Source organism: Emys orbicularis, chromosome 7 (assembly GCF_028017835.1).
Source record: "Emys orbicularis isolate rEmyOrb1 chromosome 7, rEmyOrb1.hap1, whole genome shotgun sequence".
NCBI lineage: Eukaryota > Metazoa > Chordata > Testudines > Emydidae > Emys > Emys orbicularis.
In genome coordinates this window covers 40,945,809-40,961,673 of record NC_088689.1, presented here as the reverse complement: position 1 = coordinate 40,961,673, position 15,865 = coordinate 40,945,809, and the positions used below count along the sequence as shown (strand labels likewise).

The window sequence follows — 15,865 nt, the reverse complement described above, 5'->3', positions numbered from 1 at the left end:
AGTTTAGCGATGATCATTTTCATTTTCATTCCCCGAAGAATGGAGTCTCAGTGCTCCCTGGCTTTGGATGGTGAATTTTAGTTTTTCTTCTCCATCTGTTGCAAGACCTTATGCATTATCTCACAACTCCTATTACAACATGCACTAAAAGTTTTACCTTTTTTATGGTAGGGTTGCCAGGTGTCCGGTTTTTGACTGGAAAGCCCGGTCGAAAAGGGACCCTGGCAGCGCCGGTCAGCGGCACAGCAGGGCTAAGGCAGACTCCCTGCCTCCCGTGGCTCTGCGCAGCTCCCAGAAGCAGCAGCATGTCCCCACTCTGACTCCTACACATAGGGGCAGCCAGGGGGAGCCACATGCTGCCCCTGCCCCAAGCACCGGCTCTGCAGCTCCCATTGGCCGGGGAACTGCAACCAATGGGAGCTGCGGAGGTGACACCTGCAGATGGGGCAGCTCGCAGAGCCACCTGGCCGCACTTCTGTGTAGGAGCCGAGGTGTGACATGCTGCTGCTTCCGAGAGCTGCTTGAGGTAAACGCTGACCAGAGCCTGCACCCCCTCCCGCACCCCTGCCTCAGCCCTGATCCCCCTCCTGTCCTCTGAACCCCTCAATCCCAGCCCGGAGCACCCTTCTGCACCCCAAGCCCCACCCCAGAGTCTACACCCCCAGCCGGAGTCCTCACCCCCTCTCGTATCTCAACCCACTGCCTCAGAGTTAGCATGGAGCCCATGCCCAGAACTTCTAATTTCTGGTCCCAACTTGGAGCCTGCACCCCCAGCCGGAGCACTCACCTCCTCCCGCATCCCAGCCCCCTGAGCCAGCTGGTGAAAATGAGTGAGTGAGTGAGTGAAGGTGGGGAGAGCAAGCGACGGGGGTGGGGAGGATGGAATGAGCAGGGGGCGGGACCTTGGAGAAGGGGTGGGACAGGGCAAGGATGTTCGGTTTTGTGTGAGTAGAAAGTTGGCAACCCTATTTTATGGGCGGAGGCTGTAGCAGGTATTAATATAGCAACCTTCATCCCAACAAATCTCAAAAGCATTTACAAACTATATACATATGGAAGTTGCTTCACCCCTGAAAGACAGCCACTGCTGGGATGGATGTGAGCAGCCAGGGAAGCAATATACAGTAATACATCACTGGCATAGGCATGCGCACGGGGCGTGCCTGGTGTGCCCAGGCACATCCTAATGCAGGGGTGGGCAAATGGCTCCACTCCCCAGCATGGCAAGCCGTGGGGTCCGCGGTCCCGGGCCGGAACACCTGGCCGAACGCAGCAAGCCGCCGGCCCCTCCCCCGCCTTCCCTCGAGCCATGCTGCCATGCGTGCAGTGCTCTGGGGGCCGAGGCTGTGCGCTCCCGCGGGGCAGCGTTTGGCTCCGCGGTGAGGCAGACATGCTCCCCCCTCCGCTGCCGTGCGCAGCGCTCTGGGGACTGGGGCTCCGCAGGGAGTCAGACACACTCCCCCCTCCTCATGTCACCGCACGTGCAGCGCTCTGGGGGCAGGGGCTGCGCGCTCCCGCGGGGCAGTATTTGGCTCCGCGGGGAGGCTAGGAGCCTCATCTCATGGTAAGGGATCCGGGGTCAGGGGGAATGGATAAGGGGTGGGGCCAGTCAGGGGACAGGGTGGGTTGGATAGGGGGTGGGATCCCACGGGTGGTGGTTAGGGGTGGGGGTCTCTGGAGGGGGCAGTTAGGGAGCAGGGGGGATTGGATGGGGCATGGGAGTCCCAGGGTCTCTCAGGGGGCGGGGGATGGATAGGGGTCAGGGCAGTCAGGGGACAGGGAGCAAGGAGGGTCCTGAGGGGGCAGTTATTGGGGGGGGGTCTCTGGAGGGGGTGGTCAGGGGACAAGGAGCTGGGGGGGTTGGATGAGTCAGGAGTTCTGGGGGGGCTGTCAGGAGGCAGGGGTGTGGAGAGGGGTTGGGGGAGGCAGGGAGCGGGGGGGTTGTATGGGTCGGGAGTTCTGGGGGTCCTGTTGGGGTGGGGAGCAGTTGGATAGGCGTGGGAGTCCTGGGGGTCTGTCTGGGGGCGGGGGTGTGGATAAGGGTCGGGGCAGTCAGGGGACAGGTAGGGGGCAGGGTCCTAGGGGGGCAGTCAGGGGACAAGGAGCAGGGAGGCTTAGGTAGGGGATGGAGTCCTGGGGGGCAGTTAAGGTCAGGGGACAAGGAGCAGGGGGGTTGGGGGTGCTGAGGGGGGAAGTCAGGGGGCGGGAAGTAGGAGGGAGTGGATGGGGTGGGACTAGGGCAGGGGCAGGGCTATGGCGGGGCTCCCTGGGTGCACATCCTAATGAAATGGGCTGCGCACACCTATGAACACTGGTAAGGGCAATTTTTACCCAAAGAGAAAGAGGAAAAGGTTTTTTTATACAACATGTATAGGGTCTTGAATATCTATGCAGAGCAGTGAGGTACTCAATAACAGTTTTTCCCTGAAATCTGCCTTCTCCTTCCCCTTCCCAATAAACTCTGCTGTATTCAAATTATGTATTTGAGGAGGAGGAATGGCTGAGTCATCCCTGCTGGGATTTGAACCTGTAGTTTCAGGGTGTCAAATTCATCCCTGTACCAGTGCACAGCCTGGCACAGAGACTCTGGGGTAAGATATGTGCTCACCTAATCCTCGAGCTGGGGAAAACTGTACCTTTAAGAGACTCTGGCATGAGCCAGTTGGAACCAGTTAGGACATAATGCGGAGAATCCTGTTACACACCAGTGCTGGTCAGTTTGAACTGGGACTCTGAATGGGGTGGAGCTGTACCAGACATCCTGGCTCTGAGCATCGCAGGGGGCACTGGGGCCCCTCAGCGGGTGACTAAGGCCTGCTGCACGCCTGAGAGGGGAGCAGGCAGCTGCAAAGCACATAGCACAAAGGGCCCACAGGTGTTTTAAATGGGCTACTTAGACTGCTAATCCATCCCCTTCAGCAAGAGCTATAGCCTGGCCTGCCACTGGAGGATTTGGTTCTGGTTCTGCGGGCCGGTGGCGGGACAGAGGGGGACTGAGCGATTCCAGGTGAGTCTGTCCAAGGGCCGAGGGTACCTCCTACATTTCATAGGACTCTGGGTCCCCCATGGAGGAAGTTGTGGGGGGAGCTGCACACCCGCTACCCTGACCTGCCAGGCTATGGCTTGTCAAGGAATGAGAGATCATTCCCCTTTCTGCTCATTAAGTCATCAGCTTCTCTGGTGAGTGTAGCAAGGAGCTGACTTTTGGGTGCTGCACTGGAGGCTACCACGTTTGTTTCTCACAAACTGCAGAACACATGGTTGTGACTTTCACAGACAACCAACCTGGCTTCAACCACTGACTAACCGGTTAAAAAGGCACATTGCAAAATAAAATGATTTTTGCTGAAGTACATTCAGTGTAAAAAGAGGGTAGAAGGTAGGTATATCTACTAATGACCTGTTGATAGAACCATCAGGTAGTAAAGCAGTCTTCAGAGGGTTAACTGGATAGCCCCCCCCTGCATCCCCCCCCCCCATTTCCTGTTTAGTCAGTGCGTGTTTTCCCCCACTCTGTTGCTGTGTGGTTGAAGGAAGCAGCATGTTCCCAGCCTGCACTTACTTACTGTAAGTAGCATGTTTTTTGTGCACTGAGCAGACTCTGTACAAAACTCATGACTCAGGGAGTCAGGATATTTGCTCTCCAGTGGAAAGTGTCCATTGTGGGACACCTCTCTTCGCTTTGACTGATGTTCCCATTACAGCAGTGCTCCATCCTGGGCAGTCTCTGCAGGAGAGGTTTAGTTTTCGTCTTTCCCTCCACCACCACCTCCAGTTAAAACTTTCCAATTGTCTGTGATTAACTTGGGGGAGCATAATGAGCATCATGAAGTCATATGACTTGTGGAAGGAGCCGAGATAACAGCTAGCACCAATCTGCCCTTCTCTTCCAGCCTTCCAGGATGTCCGGGTGTCCCCTCCATTAGAATTCCCCTTTAGATAAGATACTAGAGGTGTCACTGCAAGAAAACAATAAGGGATGAGTTTAAAAACAAGATTGGTCGGTAAAGGGCAGTGCTGCTTTGTGCAGGTCAAGGCTGAAGTTGTGCCCAGCATCCCCTCAGCCTCTTCCTCTGATAAACCCTCCAGTAGCGCTAGCGCCACCACACTTCCCACAGCTTGGGGTCAAAACACACAAGCCATTAGGAGAGGCAGTCAAAGAGAAGGACAGTGAGGCAAGACGGAGGGGGAGCAGGCAGTTACAGGGAGTTTTTGTTCAGGTGCAACTTTTACTTGGTTGAGTGGGATGTTCCAGTACTTGTTTTTCTCCTTCTGTATCTATGTCAAGTTACAGCCAATATCTTCAGTGGGTGAGTAACCACAAGTGGCGCTGCTTTTAGGAGTATGTATGTGCATGGTATTTTGGGGGTTAGGCTGGGAGGCCTTGTGCGCCTTTTGGATAAAAGAGTGGTAGATCCAGGAATCAGTATTCAAAATATCTTGAGGAGTTTTACAGCCTCCTGTTCTACACAGAGAGTCCTTTCTGTCAGAGTGTTTGGACGCTGCCTAAACAGGCAACATCTCCACTGATTTATAGTTAAAAGCAGGGAAAAAATTAATATTCATTAATGGTGGAGACTCTTTAGACTATGGTGGGCAGGTACTGTGCTAGTTGCTCACATGATCTAGCAATACAGCTCAGTTCAGAGAACTACGGTATCCCTGCTGTTCCATTACTACTACTTGTCAGAGCAGAAACTGCCACTTACACAAAACATACAGGATTGACCTTTCTCCAGAATGTCAGACTCCTGAATGCTTATTAGATCATGAGCTACGTAATTATATATGTTAAAGTGCACAAACAAAAATTAGTAGTATCAGTAAGGTTACAAATTGAAATGCTTAAATGAAAGTTAATGTTCTCCTAGCATTAAGTTGGCCATGCTATTTCCAGAAGCACTCAACAAAGCTAATGGAAAGGGGGGTTTGAAGGGGTGACGGTGGAAATGAAATGTAAAAATAAAATACTTTTCCACATTTTTTGTGATTTTTTTTTTTTTAATTTCCCACCCAAAAAACAAAAAATGTTTCCACTAGCTGCAGTGTCAGAAAGAACTAGCATTAGAACTGTGCCTGCTGAGGCAGTAGCTGCAGGGTCTTGCAGCTGTTTGTCTGCAAATAGCTGTATTAGCCTTCGTGTTCTACAGGCTAAGGAATATTTTAGTCACTATTGTCCCCTCCTGCCTGAAACTGCCCACAGTCTGGGTGGGGGGTGTTGTTCTTTCGCTTGAACTGCTTCATCAGTCTGGAATTCCCCCTTCTCTCCCTCCAAGTCCCTGCATTGTTCCATTCTCTAAATCTTGCCTTTAAAACCTTTCTTATCTGTTTAGCTAATGAGGAGCTCTCTATGGCAAGTGTTTTCTTAGCCCATCTATGAAAGACAGGATATAGAAGCTAATTGCATTGTATATATCTTCAGTGCTGCTAAATTGGGAAGTGGACAGGGAATTCCTCACTTTGCCACCTTTTTGTTGCTAACACAGAGATCTTTTAATCTTGGACAGTAATCCATCCTAAACCCAAAATAAGAAAGTCATTGAAACTAAAGCATTAAGGAGAAAGGCCAGGTAAGTGTGAAAGAGGCTATTTCAGTTGTATCTGTTCTGGATATAGGGATAGCCTAGTTCTTCCATGAAATGAATTCATCGCTCTGGTAAGAAAACAAGGATTGGGAAACCTTAAATAAGTGGGGTCCAAGTCTGTCCTTGTTTGGGAGGTAAAATAATCTCTTTGGGAATACTGGCTTTAAAAGGGTGGCATCTCTGGGAAAAAGAAATGCATAGTGAGTCTCTTTAGAGATCTGAGATTCCTAATGAGGGCTTCCCTCTGCAGTCCTCGTCAGGGCTAAGGAATACACCTGGTGTAGCAAGTTTTCTGTTAAATCTGTTCTGCTCATCACTTAAAAACAATGGTACCAAAGCTTCTTTAAAAGTTTTCCTCCTGATCCAAACCTGATCTCCTACAGCTTCCTCTCATAGCTTGGCAGCCCTCTAATGGCTCCTGCATCTGGGTGTTGTTGTTTTTTTTCTGTTATACTGAACTCAAAGCCCAATGAGACAAGTCTGTGATTGCAGATGGTGTAAGAGTGTTTAGTGAGAGATTCCTTTAAGAGTCTTGTATTATAGGAAGGTGCAAGATAGCGTTTCAGTGAAGGAAACAGGTATTTACTGAGGATACAGTTAAATTAGACAATCTTTAAACCATTTCTCAATGCACTTATAGTTCCCATTTCAGAGCAAGTGAAGCAATAATAAGTACTGTACAAAGACAGTATCTAGAACATTTTATTAAAAACAATAGTTGATTTTGAATGGCATCTTTCATATAAACTGCATCACACCATTCTTTAGAACTAAGTTAAATAATAAATAGCAGAGAGAGAAAGTACAGAATATATGGAAGAACTATATTAAAGAGAGAGAGACCATGTATTCTACTTGGCTGGGATGTAATTAATCAGAATGACTGGCTTTATTAGTCTAATGCTACTGAAGGTAATGAATTCTTCTTAGTCAGGAAAATATTAGCATACATTCTGCTTACAGGGGACAAATCGAGTCGTGGTTAGTGGTACTTAACCAGGTGTTAATATACTGTGAAAATGTAAGTTCCAATCTTTTAGTCTAGAAACAGATTAAATACAGGAAAGATGAAAATGCACTGAATATTTTTGTATTTTCAGTGGTACAGTATTCTTCCATTTTAGTTATTTTGCACACACACCTCTCCCACTGAAGTCAATAGATGCTGGTTTCCAGCATGTCCCAATTCAGAGCACTCCATTTGGTAGGTTTTGAGGTGACATATGAGGAGAGGTGATAGGAAGGCTGTTTCAGATGGCAGCTGAAGGTGGTCAGACCAACCATAATGAATGTTTTGAGTCAGAGGAGGGATAGTGTTAAAGGGCAGAAGGAATAATGTGGACAAGTTTCTTGGGGTAGTCTGGGGCAAGTCCACGTGGGTCTTTAAATGCCAGGGACCTGAGTTTTTCCACTGCCTTGCCCCTTGTGTAGTAATTTACACTAGGCAAAGTGGGTGTAAAACCCTAGCAAGTCAACATGGTAACCCTTTGCACCCACTTTGCACCGGTGTACAGTACAACGCTACACCAGGGGCAGGGTGACGGAGAGCTAAATCTAAAGACAGCAGTTTGAACTGCCTGAGGAGGGTTTACAGTTATACTGGATTCTAATGACTCTTGTGTAGGTTCTGGGCCAGATCCATAGTCAAGGTAACAGGCAGATATTTTCCATTTGTAGAACTGTAACATGAATATGTTCAACACCTATTGCTTGCATTCTAAAAGCTACTTCTAGTGATGATTTCTGACTTCTATCCATAGAAAACTAGTACTTGACAAAAAGTGAACTGTGCTATTGTTGAATGCTTTTTATGGATTTTATAAATGCCTCAAAATCCACTTGGAACTCGATCCTCCTCCTCCTGAAGTCTGGGGGAGAATTAGAATTGACTCCAATGGGTCAGACGCTTATGTGGCCCCAGCAAGTGGATGAATGCCAAAGAACTGATGCTATGCAAGGCATTTCAATTATGCTTAAATAATGGATTCATGGGGTGTCTGATCCACTTAAATCGTCCACGTGATGTTCCCTGCAAGCTTAGTCACCAGTCAGAACTGGAATTTGCGAGAATGTTTTCCACTGGTTCACTTCATTCTGCTATGCTCGAGGCACCCATTATACAGTAGTTCTCTGCAAGTCATTCTTACTGTCCTATAGTGTTTTAAGTGCTCGAATGCTCCGTTACGTTGCTTGTTTTTAATGGATTTAATTAAGTTGAACTTGCAGAATACTTCACTCCTCTGAGCTTCTGGTAAACGGACAATCACTTTACCAGCATCATTCTGTCTCCTCTGGGATTTCTGTCCATTAAGAAGATTCTGCTATATTAGGAATGGAAAAATAAAATTGAAATTATTTTCTGAGTTCTACAGTTACCAGTCAGTAAACATGGTTTGATTATCACTGGGTTCTCCCTCTTCTCTCTTATCATATGACTCAGCCCTGGACCCTTGCTCTGCCTATATCAGCCTGAATGAGCCTTGGAGGAACACTGATCACCAGATAAATGGTTCCCGTGACCAGCCTACATGTGATAGCCACATTGATGGGGAGTGGTACCGCTTCACTGGCATGGCTGGCGATGCCATGCCTACCTTCTGCATCCCAGAGAACCACTGCGGGACGCATGCCCCCATCTGGCTAAACGGCAGCCACCCTAGGGAGTTGGACGGCATTGTCCAAAGACAAGCCTGTGCGAGTTTCAAGGGGAACTGCTGCCTTTGGAACACCACAATTGATGTTAAGGCATGTCCCGGCGGGTATTATGTCTACCGCTTAACCAAGCCTAGTGTCTGCTTCCATGTGTACTGTGGGCGTAAGTAACCATGAGAGTCCTTTTCTTTTCTTTGACAATCTCTTTATTCTTTTCTGTGATTCTCTGAGTGACAACTGTGTTGGGGGTTCCCCTCTCTGGTAGTTAGTTCCTAACTCCCACCCCTTGCCTTGGGGTGGGGAATCCTACTGACGTTGGGGAGGCAGGAATGCACCCAGAAATCACTCCAGCACCTTTATCAGCAAACAAACAGTCCAAGTGCCACTCCAACATTAGCCTCTTAGTCACAGCACTGCAGTACGGTGCCAGCCCACAGTGGCCACGCAAGACAGGCTGCTCCATGTGTCTTTCCCCAAACCCTGAGCTCAGACTCTAGGTAGGAAATCCTCTATGGCCTGTGTTATACAGAAGGTGATTGATTAGATCACAGTGGTCCCTTCTGGTCTATAGACTAGATGATCATAGTGGTCTGTTCTGGCCTCAGAATCTGTGAATGGCATTTCCATCCTCCCGCAGGAGGAGAGCTGGCAGCAGAAAGCAGGGGTAGGGCTTCCTGCCAGCTCTCAAGTAAAGGAGGGTTCTGGGGACAGAGGGCTTGGCCTTTCACACTGTTGATATGTGAAATGAGGACTACAATGACAATGCTGCAAAACAGTTGAAAAGTGGAGGTGTTCCCTTGTGCCTAGAAATTAGGTACCCTAAAGAGAATAAGGAAAGCCCAGGCTATGAAAACAGCACCAGCCCAGCTCTTATGACTAAGGCCCTACCAAACTCACAGCTGTGAAAAATGCGTCATGGACTGTGAAATCTGGTCTCCAGCGTGAATTCTGGCCTTTTGTATACTTTTACCCTATACTATACAGATTTCACAGGGGAGACCAGCGTTTCTCAAACTGGGAGTCCCAACCCAAAAGAGGGTTGCAGGGTGTGTTTGTGTGTGTTGCAAGGTTATTGTAGGAGGGATGTGGTATTGCCACCCTTACTTCTGTGCTACCTTCAGAGCTGGCTGGAAAGTGGCGGCTGCTGGCCTGGTGCCCAGCTCTGAAGGCAGCACTGCCAGCAGCAGCGCAGAAGTAAGGGTAGCAATACTATACCATGCCGTCCTTACTTCTGCGCTACTCCTGGCAGTGGTGCTGCTTTCAGAGCTGGGCTCCCAGCCAACAGCTGCCACTCTCCGGCCGCCCAGCTTTGAAGGCAGTGCTGCTGCCAGCAGCAGCGCAGAAGTAAGGGTGGCAATACCACGACACCCCCTACAATAACCTTGCAACACCCACCCCCCACTACCTTCTTTTGGATCAGGACCCCTACAGTTACAACACCGTGAAATTTCAGATTTAAATATCTGAAATCATGAAATTTATGATTTTAAAAATCCGATGACCAAGAAATTGACCAAAATGGACCATGAATTTGGTAGGGCTCTACCTATGACTTTCGCAGAACTGGACTGAGGTCTGAGTTGACAACAGAACCCAGAAATCTCCATGATTTGGGGTGAGTTCCGGATTCTGTGGGACACTTTCAACTACTTAATTATAACTTTAAAAAGTCTCTGTTTTCCCCATGTAATCAAACCCATAAACCTACTAGTTCTTCAGTCATCCACAAAGTCTTCCAGGAAAAAGAGGGAGATATGGGACCTGAATTTTTTTATATAAATACATAAATAAAAAGCAGGAAAACCTCCTTTGGCCTAGAAAGATGTCTCTATACCTGTGAGAGAAGATGACTGATTTCTTTTCTTCTTGCACAAAAACTTGTCAGACTGATGCAGCATAAACTGTAGGCTTGTTTATATTAGAAAAGTTGCAACTGTTTCACTAAATCAGTTTTAAATCTGTCTAGTTAAACTAGTGCTAACCTCTAATGTAGACATACTTAAAATGGTTTAACCCTCACTTAAATCGGATTAGATTGTGTCTGTAAATTACCAAAACTAGATTTTAATTGGTAAATTAAGATAGTCCAAATTAAATGAGTTTTAAACCAGTTTAAATGTCTCTCCATTAGGAGTTTGCACTAGTTTAAACAGATCAATTCAAAATCAATTTAATTAGACCAGTGCTTTTCTAATGTAGGCCGGGCTTGTAACTTATCAATTTAGCTGAGGGCATGAAACTCATAGCACTAATGGTAGAACTAGTTGTCTAGATTCTCAGTATTCTAGATGAACAGTGTGTGACGGGTTGGATCACAGAAACCCCCTTGGGAGCTGCCACCCGATGTGCAAAGACTACCCCTGCTTCTGTTTTCCCTGCCAGCTCAGGACTCCAGCACCCTGTCTTGCTGAGCCAGACACTCCCATCTGGCTCCAACACAGACCCAGGGTCTGAATCACTTGCCCCAAAGCTGCAAGTTTACCTGAAAACAGCTCCCAGAAGTGTGCTTGTCTTTAGCACTCAGATGCCCAACTCCCAATAGGGTCTAAACCCAAATAAATCCGTTTTACCCTGCATAAAGTTTATGCAGGGCAAACTCATAAATTGTTCGCCCTCTATAACACTGATAGAGAGATATGCACAGTTGTTTGCTCCCCCAGGTATTAATACATACTCTGAGTAAATTACTAAATAAAAAGTGATTTTATTAAATACAGACAGTAGGATTTAAGTGGTTCCAAGTAGTAACAGACAGAACAAAGTAAGTCACCAAGCAAAATAAAATAAAATGCGCAAATCTATGTCTAATCAAACTGAATACAGATAATCTCACCCTCAGAGATGCTTCAGTAAGTTTTTTCTCAGACTGGACACCTTCCAGGCCTGGGCACAATTCTTTCCCCTGGTACAGCTCTTGTTCCAGCTCAGGTGATAGCTAGGGGATTCTTCATGATGGCTCCTCTCCACCTCTCTGTTCTCTTCCACCCCTTTATATATCTTTTGCATAAGGCGGGAACCCTTTGTCCCTCTGGGTTTCCACCCCCCCCTCACTGGAAAAGCACCAGGTTAAAGATGGATTCCAGGTCAGGTGACATGATCACATGTCACTGCAAGACTTCATTGCCCACTTGCCAGCACACACATATACAGGAAGACTAACAGGTAAACACAGCCATCTGCGGACAATGGTCCTTGTTAATGGGAGTCATCAAGATTCCAAACCATCATTAATGGCCCACACTTTACATAATTACAATAGGCCCTCAGAGTTATATTTCATATTTCTAGTTTTAGATACAAGAGTGGTACATTTATACAAATGGGATGATCACACTCAGTAGATTATAAGCTTTGTAATGATACCTTACAAGAGACCTTTTGCATGAAGCATATTCCAGTAACGTTATATTCACTTTTTACCATATTTTTCTAAAACTATCCCAGTTACATTATATTCACTTATTATCATGTTTTTATAAAACCATATAGACTGCACAACGTCACACAGTGCTCTTGTCATTCTATAGATTTCTATGATATCTGTGATGTGGTGGATTGCCATGGCTCCTGCTTGGATACCGGAGACTGCATGTGTTCCTTGGGGACTACACTGGGACCTGATGGACAGACCTGTCTTGGTAAGGGCAGAAACAGAGGGACATAGGAAATGTGAGGAGAAAAGGGACTAAACAAGTTATTGATGTTTCCTTTCTGTTCCTTTAGTTATTCATCTCCCAGTTAATTGCTTAAAAAAAAAAGGTGGAGAGACAGATATGTTTGGGACTAATTTTACCCCTTGTTGCTTGTAACAAGTCCACATTGTTTGCAGGTCAGTGATCTCACCTTTGGAGTTTTCCACCATTGACTCAGCACCTGAATGACCATTATCCTGGTGTCCCTGAGGCCATATAGTTACTGAGGGTGAATTTGTGTTCTGTGTGGACCAGCCGTTGGTTTAATGAAGAGCTAATCAGGGGGTAGCAGCTTTGCTGTCAGTGGTGATTTGCTTTGGAAGGTCACTGCTCATTCATATTCAACAATAGGCTCATAGTCTGTCATGAGAGGCTTTTCCTTCATGGCTCTGTGGGATTCCTCAGTCCTCCAAACAGTTGCATTCACTGTCACAGTGCTACATGCTAAGATTGGTGATGCTGACAATCTTATTGTCATTGCAGGGCCCTATCCAGGGCTTGGAACTCAGTATCTTCATATCACCTATTGGATTTTTAGATTTCTGTCTCTGCAAATGTAGCTTGGAGGCAGAGAGACTATGCTTGATAATCTGTGACCAATAGGTAAGAGTTCCCAGACTTAGGTGGCATGGGGCTGGTGCTTTTTCAGTGAAGGGGCCTCACCCGGGAACTTCCTTCCTCTTCTGGCCCACCAGAACCTGAGTCTGTTGGCCTTCAGGACTAATGGTGAGATCTGTCTCTGCTCCTGGGCTTTTTCATTATGATCTGATTATGGTGGAGAAGGGATTCGGTATAATGATGGATGTGAAAGTTGAATGACAAATGAGTCTTTTCCAATATTGTCATTAGTCTGCAAAATATGTATGGATTTTTATCTTTTTAATATTTCTTGTGTCCATAGACTATGTGGTGTGTACTTTTAACCATTAAAACTTAAATCCATGATAAATACCTGGTGGTAAAAGATTGATCAAATAGCTGGTGCTTTCTTCTGACCTTCACACTGTCAGACAGAGGTGTTATTTTCCCCCCACTGAATTTAGCACTGGAGAAAGGTGCTGGACTGACAGCCCTGCAGACTGATTCCCTTTATATGTCCACAGAACAGCAGTGCAAATTTCCCCAAATTTAAAGCCTTGCCAATATGCTTTCAATCCAAAGCTGTGGGAGATCAGCTCGATAGAGGAGAGAACCGTTGGTTTCTTTGCTGACACTGATAATTGTCAGAGTGGGTTTTGCGTTGTAAATATCTTTTCACTCCTGGACTGAGGCCATCAGGCCATTTCACTTAAGTCACTGAACAGTCAGAAGATGGTAATAACTTCATCCCTGCTGACATGGGCTGGAGTTCACCAGTGACCTCAAAGTGAAAGTCTGTGTACCCCATTACTAATCCCATGAGCCACTGAGGTCTCTGACATGAACTGCATATAGTTCCTCAAGTGTGTAATAACCATCTGGGAGCAGATATTTAAGTCACAAAGAAGCCTTCTCAGAGATTTATTCCTAGCGCTAAAAAACAGAAGGAAATATACAACAAATATATGCACAATTTGATTCTACACACAGTTTTTGCTGAGGAGTTTTAGTAGTCCTGTCCCTGTTGCAGGATTGACTCTGCTGCCTTTACTTCCTGCATTGCTTTTTTTTTTTTTTCCATTTAATTAAAAACATTTATTGGACCCAATCATACATGCCATCTGTGTGCAGAACTCTCATTGACTTGCAGGATTGGGCCCGTTCACTGATATGTTTCCCATGACAATGGAGAAAATGGAAATCCCGACTCACTGATTTCTCACACTTGCCTACAAATTTTGGAATTTAACATTCTGCCAAGGACAGCAACGAATGTGGATCCATGGGCAGGGCTGGGTAGGATTTCTATACCACACTTCCTCTGCATGATAACCAGATGCCACAACCACCTCTCAGCAGTAATATTTGCAGTTGTTCTGCCTGCAGTCTTTAAAGCCATATGACTCATTCATCTTTCTAATGAATATCCTTTGGTGTGACTAAGTTCAAATTTATTTTGAACACAATCAGTCTGGCCTTAATATTAAAATTACCCATATCTGTTTTCTCACTGAGAATATTATTCCCTCTTCTCCAGCCACTTGTGGGCTAGGAATGCAGCTCCAGAACTAAACAGCAGCATCTGGGAATTCTGTCTAGCACCGAACTAGACTGACTTATGCAATACACTACAGATGTTTTTTATATATATATACATCTGTAGTGTGTGTGTGTGTGTGTGTGTATATATATATATATATATATATATATATATATATATATATATATATATATATATATATATATATATATATATATATATATGAAATAAAATGTTGAATCCCAGTTCTGAACTGCGGATCCTGCAATTCTTTTCAGTTTTCTTAAATTAAATACATTCACCTGCAAACTAAATTATGAGTTTGAGTTAGGATTTAGGCCTCCTGCCATAGACCAACCTATCCTAGTGGGTTAATAATACTATTTACACACTCGCTTTTCACCTCTTGGAGACCTTGAGTCAATCCCAGATTGTCATAGCTGAAATTACTGTCTGTCAACCTCGTCCGCCAACTGACACTTGTCTTCATGAAATCACCATGTTGATCGTCTCTGCTTTGATAAGCAGAACTAGAGTACCAGCAAGACAGTATTAAAGTCTGTGGGCAGAATTTTGTGGAATTACAAGATTACATTTACAGGGTCTCTGGCTGGATAACATTGAAGGTGTACAGCCTTTAGTAGAGCTATTGAAAGAACTCAGCACAGCCTTTTCCTGCTTTAGGTCTATCTCTAGCCAGCCCAATCATCTCTCATTTTCATAAACACTAAATTTCAACCCAAAGCATAAGAAAAAAAAAAAAGAAAGAAAGAAAGAAATTGATCAACATGCCTTATCTCTATGAAAAGCAGTATCTCTGTGCCTCCTAAATTCACTCAATATTTCCCTTCAAGGGTAAAGGATGGGTTGCAGCTTATTCCTTAAGCTAAGAACATCAAGCTTGTATCACTTGTGGAAGTAGATTATGGCACCAGTTACAAACTGTTTGTGTGGGGCATGTGAGGACTAGTATTACCTAAAAGAACTCCTCTCTGTACTGTCTTTTAAAACTACATTTTCCTTATTTTTAGCTTCTGTCAGCTAGTAAATAATAACTAGCAAGCTGTGTAGAGAAAATCCAAGCTTGGCTGATTGATAACTTTGTCATTTTACTTCGACTTAGAAAAATTGTCACACACGCCCCTTTAATGTATTCATTGCATGCAGGCAAAGAGTAAATCAAGTTTAAAGAACCAGGATTCCCTATGAAGAATGAGCCTTTCAGCTCAAAAGAGAAGAGAAACTACAGGCTTCAGGGGTAGTTGTAAAATGGGAAAAATTAGGAGGAATTCTTGGGGCTCAGCCAAGAGATTCAAACCTTTAGCTTTTCCATCCCCTCTCAAATAATTAACACGTACACTATGGGGAAGTTGCATACTGTCATCCTCCCCATGAAACAATTTCTGTGTACATGTCACCGTTTGAGTAGCAGAGGTGTTGGCTGCAGTCAGTGGCTATGACCCCTGTTATGTGATAGGGGTATTGATTCCTAGACCTAGCTCGTGAGAGTTGGGCCAGAAAATAAAGTCCAATTTCTTACCAGCAGCCCTGTTCATCAGACCCATTTTACAGGCTGTGTGTTGCAAAATTGTGTATTACAGTATTTGCTTCCTGCAGATGAGAATGAATGTGAACAGGATAATGGAGGTTGCAGTGAGTTTTGTGTGAATCTGAAGAACTCCTATCGCTGCGAATGTGGAATCGGGCGCACGCTGGGAAAGGATGGTAAAACCTGTGAAGGTGAGTTAAAAGGCAAAGGGATGAAGGCATCAGCATGGAATTACAGCTCTGAATAGCACCTTCTACAGTCAGACTTC

General features: G+C 45.6%; 1 protein-coding gene across 1 annotated transcript in view; it reads left to right on the top strand.

Moving 5' to 3' along the window:
- The first annotated feature begins 4,246 nt into the window (after positions 1–4,246).
- The window catches only part of OIT3 (oncoprotein induced transcript 3), a 28,105-nt gene continuing 16,486 nt past the window's right edge, over positions 4,247–15,865 (top strand). Inside the window, exons 1-4 of the mRNA XM_065408479.1 lie at positions 4,247–4,310; positions 8,026–8,400; positions 11,765–11,875; positions 15,666–15,788. Of these exons, the coding sequence (XP_065264551.1) occupies positions 4,247–4,310; positions 8,026–8,400; positions 11,765–11,875; positions 15,666–15,788 (673 nt within the window). The remainder of the gene's footprint in view (positions 4,311–8,025; positions 8,401–11,764; positions 11,876–15,665; positions 15,789–15,865) is intronic.